The sequence below is a fragment of the Larimichthys crocea genome, chromosome XV, assembly GCF_000972845.2.
Source record: "Larimichthys crocea isolate SSNF chromosome XV, L_crocea_2.0, whole genome shotgun sequence".
Lineage (NCBI taxonomy): Eukaryota > Metazoa > Chordata > Actinopteri > Sciaenidae > Larimichthys > Larimichthys crocea.
The window spans coordinates 6,936,279-6,944,160 of NC_040025.1; the positions used below are offsets into that span (position 1 = coordinate 6,936,279).

Below are 7,882 nucleotides of genomic sequence, written 5' to 3' on the forward strand. Positions count from 1 at the left end.
TCTCCATTCATCCATTTATTGATTTACTCTGTTCACTTTCCATCTATTCATCCACTATAATCCCATCATCCATTCATCAATCAATTCATCATCCATCTGTCTTCCCCGTGCATCCGACTCTGTGGCCAGAGGAAAATGGTGCTTTCATTTCATCCAGCATCTGCGTTCTGTCTGAGATGTGTTGCACTGCAGTGAAACAGTGTCAGTGACAGTGGTGAGTTTTTTGTGATCAAAACATTTTGTCAGTGTTGGCGCTGTAACTGAATCTGATGTTGAATCAGTAAGCACGTGTAATCTGTTTCATTTGCCAAATGATGATGATGTAGAAATTTGAGGATGAAGTTTGATCACAGTTTGCAGTGGTGTTTATGTGCAACTCCACCCAAGAGTATAATGTGTTCCACTCCGTCATTCATCTCCTTTCCCTGCTCTATATCCATCCTCTACAAAATTCATCCACCCAGCATTTATTCACCCATTCATATATCTAGTCATCCACCCAATCATTCCTCCACCAGTCTATTTATACAACTGTATTCTCACTCATTCATCCATTTAGCCATCTACTCCTCCATTATTAATCCATCCATCCAACATTCTACTTTTTTTTTTTACCAGTTAAACCATTCGTCCGTTCATGTCTGCTCACCTTCAGTGGTGCTGGACTGTAGTCTCTGACAGAGCCCCTCTGTGTCTCCGTAGCTGTCCTGGATCTTCTGCAGGGCGTCGGTCCCTCTGAGCTCCATCAGCTCCCTGAGCTCCATTACCGTGACCCCGAAGTCTCCCCCTGCATGGCTTCCATCTGGCCTTCCTCCTCCTCCACCCGTGCCTCGAGTCCCTTTGGGATAAAACTCCACCGCACTGTTTGCCATTTCACCCATCGTGGCTGTTGTTGACATGTCAGTAAGGTTTTTTTCTGTTTCGGTCCTCCTTTCTCTCCGTAGTCTGTCCTCAACTCAGTTCCCCTTTCGTTTGGTTGGTGGAGGGTTGTTCATGTGCTCAACGGTCAGAATCTCGGTTCTGTCTTGGTTTCTTACTTAAAAATGTGTAAATAAAATGACACACCTAAAGCCTTTCTTAATATTATTTAAGGGCAATGAAGGGGCGTTGGTTGTAAATTTTTTTCCTCCTCACTATCTTAGCCTAGCCTCCCACTGCTCCTTTAATCCTCCATAACAGGAGGAGGAGGAAGGTGAGGGGGATCAAGGACAGCGAGCAGGGGCACTTCAGAAGCGTGATGTCTGAATGAATCCAGCTTTCTTTTTACTTTGTTTCCTCTGCAACTCCGCTCTTTCCTTGTTTTCTGTCCCCCTCCCTCCAGGGTCACAGCCAGTCCATGGACGGACGGACGGACGGGCTGACAGACTTACAGACGGGGATGGAGGTATGATGGACGGATGGAAAGTGGGGCAAAGGTGGCTGATAAATCAGAGAGAGAGGAAGTGGATCCAGTTCAGAGGTAGCTACTGCTGCACCACCAGGACCTAAGGGAGAGCAAGGAAGAGATAAAACATTACCACTCTGTTCTATTGATCTCACTGACTATCATTACATCAAAACATTTCTGAGGCAGAGACGAGGCGGCAGGAGACTGGAATCAGTTGTGAAAATTTGATGCAGTGGCTAAAACTCTGCCATTAATACATCAGTCATGATCTAAATAAATACACAAGAACGACTTGATATACGCTGAGTCATTTTAGAAAATGTCTACAAACACGACACTGCCATATTATTACCCTATAAAATGAATATGGCTAACATGTTAACACTGTGAATTTAATCCGGAGCCCAATATTCAATCCATCAATTACTGAGAAACATATCTGTCTCTCTAGCTGCTGAATGCTTCAGTATGTTCACCAGCTGTTCACTCACTGTGTCTGTCAGCTGTTGGGTGCTGTGCAGATACTGTACACTACATGTTTGAACTTTTGAGCTGCCGGCTGCATCGTTTGCAGATGCGCAAATTGAAAGATGCTCCGAAAAGAGTCAAAGGAGCTTGCAATAATTCTCATCCCTACAAGATAAACCTTTTATATTATACTTACTTCCTTCTTTGTCGAAATAATAAATAATAATAAATATTCTTAAAGAACACAGACTTAGATTGAGGTTTTCAACAAGCTTCTGCAAGCTTTTGCTTTCATCCACTAACACTGAAACATGTGCATGATGGTATTTGGAGGAAGAAATGAATAATGTATATATATTATGTAAAAAACAATTTTCATCTGATATTGATTGGATTTCATTACATCACCAGTAAACTGTTACAGGATAGCATTAGATTGTTGCTGTTGTTGAGAAACCCATTAAAAAGACCAAAACCAACAACGTGCTACTCCGTCTCTCAGTACTTTCTCTGCCCTGTCTGTCCATTGGCTCCTACTCAAAATTTAAATCTTTAAAAAACAGCTCACAAAAACATTTAGTTTCACTTATGGAAAAAGCTGTCCACTGTAGTTTATACCAGCCGTTACTCAAACAGGAGTGAGCGTACTTTTGCAGAGGACTATTTTCAGCTGCGGACTAATAAGCATTTGGTGCTTTAGTGAGTATTTGGGGCAGCAGGATGGTGTATGTGGGATTGAGTCAAACAGTGTGGCTCAGCATCCGTGTGGTTTTTCCTAGTTTTTAGGTGGACGTTAACAATAGAGCTTTATGTCAGATTTTATTGTTGCTTTTGGTCTTTTGCTGCTAAAAAAGTAAATATTATGAGCACCCTGATCTTTTAGGTCAACCCAGGTAATGTTACTTCAAACCAGTGTCTGTGTCCAGAAGGTCCACTTTGACACAAACCACGCCTTGCCCGGACACATCCACATGTCTCGTTAAGTGCGGTTAATTCATGTTCAATTTGTTCATCTAATAAAAATAAAAAAAACCTGAAAGAGGGAAATTTCCTGAAGTAAGCTGCTCTTGTTGAATCCACTGAAATACAATTTCCTAATCACTGAATTAACATTTCAACCCATCTCTGGAACTGATTTGATTAAAATAAATCTGACAACGATCGCGTTTAGTACCGCCTGGTAGAACAGCAACTTGCTTCCCTTCAGCCACTCTGGCTGAGGCGAAGCTTCTTCCCACATGAGCAATTAGCGCTGCCTGTAACTAAATATTCACAGCAACACACATGACACGACATATTCTGATTTCTCTATCAGGGTATTTTACATAAGGACGAGCATAAAAAAAAATGAAGTGAAGCCCATTATTAATTCCTTTTCTCCTCCCTCCTCTCCACTCTTCACTCTCTCTCAGCTCCCTCTGCCTCTTGCATCTTCTCCCTCCCTTTTCTTTCCTCTCTTCCCTGCCATGCCTCAATCCTGACTGAGAGTGTTAGTTTATGACTGAGTCACCCTGCTCTGCCTTTGAAGCTTCCTCTCGCTCTCCATCTTTTCTTATGTGCCTGCTCTCCCATGTATCTATCTGTCAACTCTATCTATATGGGTTTACTGTCTGTGTTCTTGCATGCCTTGTCTTGTGGTGTCTTATTGCTTGTTATGATTTCACCTTCCTCTCTTTCTCCCCCCATGACTCCCTCATTTTGTCGCTCTCCCTGTCTATCTGCTTCCTGCTACTGCAATCATTTATTTACTCAGCCAGTCGTGCATTTGCTCCCCAGCCTGGTCCCTTACTCACTGATTCTGTCTGATTTTATAACGCTCACGCAAGAAAAAAGCTCCTCTGTTCAGCCTCCCAACTATTGCAACTAACTCTGACCGTGTCTTTCTGTTTGTCTCCGAGCTTTGATGTGCACAGCGCACATGTGTATGTGTGCACACATGACCCCATATTACATAAATTGCATAAACAACAACACTTTGTTATTGAATTTGTTACGCCTTCCTAACTCTTGTACACACACACACACACACAAATGCAGTCCACTTTAGCCACAGGATGCAAGCCTCACGATGTACAGTAAAAAACACAAAGAGACTAACACTCATGCCCAGAGACATCACTTACACGATCTCTGTCATGACAACACACACACACACACACACACACAAACACACAGATGTGTCATACACCACAAGCGCTTTCAAAATGGAAGTGAGAGAGAGACGGGGCTGTCCTGTTTGAACATGAAAAGAGTCAGATAAAAGGTCACCACAGTCCTCAGCGGCCTGCCTATTTATCCTGAATCCTAGCCCTGCTTCTCCTCCATCCCTCTGAGAATCACAGCGATTTGATAGTTTTTTTTGTTTTCTTGTTGTTGAGAGAGAGTGGCCACTCTTTCCCCTTGGGTATCTTCTCTTTATTGCAGCAGCAAGAAGGTTGAGCAGTGTATAGAATGAGGGAGACACATGAGAGAAGGTCCTCACAGGATTTGATTCTAGGCCAGCGCCGCCTCGTTTGCTTTGTGACTGTGTGTGCTGGATGGGGCAGCCCAGGCTTTGTACAAACTCGAGAATCGCGCACACTCATGTATGCACTCATGTGTTCGTGTCTGTGCACATCATTTTCATCCTAGGTGACTGTGTTCACGTGGCTTCTCTGTCTGTGCGTGTGAACTTGCCAGTATTGTGTCTCCACCCGCCTACACGGGCTAGTCTGCGGTCCACCTGTGCACCTGCAGTCCTACTTTTCCGACAGGCATCTGAAGGGTCACCTTTGGCAGAGCCCTTGTTTCTGGGCTGCTGCCTTTCGGCGCTGGCTCGGCGCCAGTCACACACTTCTGTAATGCCCAGCGGGAATAGCACACTTAGAATTCGACACAGTCAGTGGCTGGAGCCATTAAAGGTGGGCCGCCAACAGGGCACAGATATCTGCATTACTGTAGAGCAACCGGATGATGCTGACGATGACGAGGATGATGATGATGACAGAAAGAAAAGAAAGTCCTGGTGAAGGCTGATCGATGTCCTTCGGATATGTATCCATCTCTCCACAGAGACACACACACACACACACACACTCTCACACTGACAGTGTCCCATACCCCCCTCCCACAAGAGCCACTATCCACCTCCACCCAAAGCTACACGCACTCACACACTTAATTATTGCTATGACTGGCTTAGTGCAACAGCGTGTTTCCCACACAAAACGACCTTTCCTGGTCACCTTCAGACGTGCCTGAGCTTCATCATCATCCCCCCCTTGCTCATCCTCATCCTCAACACATATATGGCAACAAGAGGAGGTCCTGATGAATGCTGACAAACTGCACTGTACGCCTACTAAAAAAACGCAAGGAGAAACAAGAGTGGAGCCTGTGGTGCGCCACTTGCCAACCCTTATGTCCCTCCGCAAGGTTACCGGCCCGGCCACAGCCGGCCCTGCTCTGCCCAACTCACACCCACCCTGCGCCGGGGCGACTTGTGAAGGTCCCGCCGGCCAGAGATCATTAGCAGATCAAACCGACACCCCCGCAGCTCAGCGCTGCAGGTGCGACGCGCCGTAACCGAGACAAACAACGCAACTGATACCCGATAGCCTGTAGTCGGGTGCGGGTACATACTAGCGCCCGGGGAAACTAGGAGGCAAGCGACAGCTGACAGGACACGAAGGGAGGGATGGATAGATGGATGTATGGATGGATGTATGGATGGATGGATATCTCCACACACACGCTCAAACACATTCAAGCGTGCGTGCGCGCATACACACACACACTCCCTCATAATGTCATAGCACTGTTTGCCAGGGTATTATGGCATGCCCTACTGTATAGGCTATTATTACAGCTGTGGCAGGCCTGTGAGTCCACATCGGGCCCGCTGTGACATTCTGCAAGTCCGGTGAAAACCTCCATGTCATTAATTAACGAATCACAGCCCGAGCAACAAATCTTTACTAAAAAAAAAAAAAAAAAAAAAAAAAAAAAGGGGCCCCCGGGCCCCCGGGGGGGGGAAAAAAAAAAAAAAAAAAAAAAAAAAAGCGGCGCTCGGGCGCCCGCGGGGGTGAATAACAGTCACGCACGCAGGCACGCACGGACTCACCGACTCACCGTGCAGGCCGAGCTCAAGGACATCAGCATCAGCGCGCGGGCGGGGAGGCAGAATCCCCGTTAATCTGCGTGTGCTCGGAGCGGAGAGTGTCCCAGCCCGGATGAGAGGATACGGGGGGGAAAAGGGGGAGAGGCGGGGAGACCAGGGGCTGCGGCAGCAGCCTTGGAGTCCCGAGGAGTGTGGAGGGGATGAAAGACGACGACGGTGCTGATGAATATTCCGCTCCAGCGCGGTCACCTGACGGATGGTCGGCGGAGTTCTGCGGCGGATGAGAGGAGAGAGAGAGAGAGAGAGAGAGAGAGAGAGAGAGAGAGAGGATGCGCCGGGTTGAGGGTTTAAACACCTCTCCGTTGCGGGAGGAGGAGAAGAGGAGAAGGGGGGCAGAGCTGCTCCGGGCGGTGAGAGGAGCTGCTAATTTGACCGAATTCCGTGAAGTGTTAGGAGCAGTGGTGAGGAAAAGAAAAAAGAGAAAAGAGAAAAGAAAAAACGCCGCGGTGAGACGAGAAGCTCATGCGACATCTTTGGAGGAGGAGGAGGAGGAGGAGGAGGGGTTCAGCCGCTGCGAGAGCCCGCGCGCACAGAAGCTCGGTCGCAGCATCCGCGAGAAGAACCGGGCGAGGATGGGGAGGGGAGGGGAGGGGAGGGGGGAGAAAGAGAGAGAGGGAGAGACTGCTCTATACGTCACCCCCCACCTCCTCGGCGGCGTGATGACGACACCAGACACACCGCAGTGTACGCTTTCTTTTTTGTGTGGAGTATTATCGGCTCGAGCCATCTTCCACAGTGAACCTGCCGTTTCCACCAATCACAGGCGACATGAGCGTGACACCTGCCTCCAGTCTGCAGGTGCATCACAGCCCGACGTGAACACTGTCACTGTTACAGAACATTCATCAAGTTTTCATTCAACACGACAAAATCCATGAATGCCTGGACTTTACCATCCAACATACAGCAGCAGCCAAAAAAGTTTGGACCCACATTCTAATTAAGTGGTTTATAGATTTCAAACAAACAAACAAAAAAAAAGCACGCTCATCATTCTCAATCAGCTTCATGAGGTCATCATTACAGTCCTGAAGGACTTCCTACGTGTGCTTCACTTTGCGGTCCAACTCATCCCAAACCATCACATCTGGGTTTTAGGTGGGTGATTGTGGAGGTCAGATCATATGATGCAGTACTGCATCACTCTCCTTCTTGGCCCTTACATAACCTGAAGGTGTGTTTGGGTCATTGTCCCCGGGGCAGTGTTTAGCTCGGTTGGTACAGCAGCATGTGCAAAGGCTCAGTCCTTGCTGCAGCAGCCCAGGGTTCGAATCTGACATGTGGCTCTTTGCTGCATGTCATTCCTCATCTCTATCCCACATTCCTGTCACTCTTCAGCTGTCTCTGTCAAAAAATTAAGCTTGAAAAGGCCAAAAAATATCTTTTAAAAATGTACTAAATCAGATGGGATGGCATGTCACTGAAGAATTTTGAATAAATAACCAACAGTGCCACAAGCAAAGCACCCTCACACTATCACACCTTCTCCTTAATGCTTCAGGGTGGAAACATGTAAAAACCATCCGCTCACCTTTTCTGCATCTCACAAAGGCAACAAAAATCTCAAATTTGGATTCATCAGACCAAAGATTTCCACTGGTCTAATGTCCATCCATTGTGTTACCTGGCCAAAGCATGTCAAGTGTCCTTGAGCATGATATTGAACCCCACATTGCTCCCAAAGGCTACGCCTTATGTAAATGCATATGAATAATTGAAGGGCTAAACTTATGAGTTTGCATGGCAGCCAATGCCATCAGTGTATGAATGTGTGTAAATGGGTGAATGAGATATGTATTGAAAAAGCACTTTGAGTGGTCGGAAGACTAGAAAGGCGCTATATAAGTACAGACCATTTACATGATTCC

The 7,882-nt window shown here is 46.8% G+C and overlaps 1 protein-coding gene across 1 annotated transcript in view; it reads right to left on the reverse strand.

The window, feature by feature from the left end:
• The window catches only part of atp2b3b (ATPase plasma membrane Ca2+ transporting 3b), a 42,617-nt gene extending 36,033 nt beyond the window's left edge, over window positions 1-6,584 (reverse strand). The window contains exons 1-2 of the mRNA XM_019255484.2: window positions 5,966-6,584; window positions 650-1,484 (exon numbers count right to left, since the gene is read on the reverse strand). Coding sequence (XP_019111029.2) covers window positions 650-899 — 250 coding nt within the window. The 5' untranslated portion in view covers window positions 900-1,484; window positions 5,966-6,584. The remainder of the gene's footprint in view (window positions 1-649; window positions 1,485-5,965) is intronic.
• Between the last annotated feature and the right edge of the window lie 1,298 nt (window positions 6,585-7,882).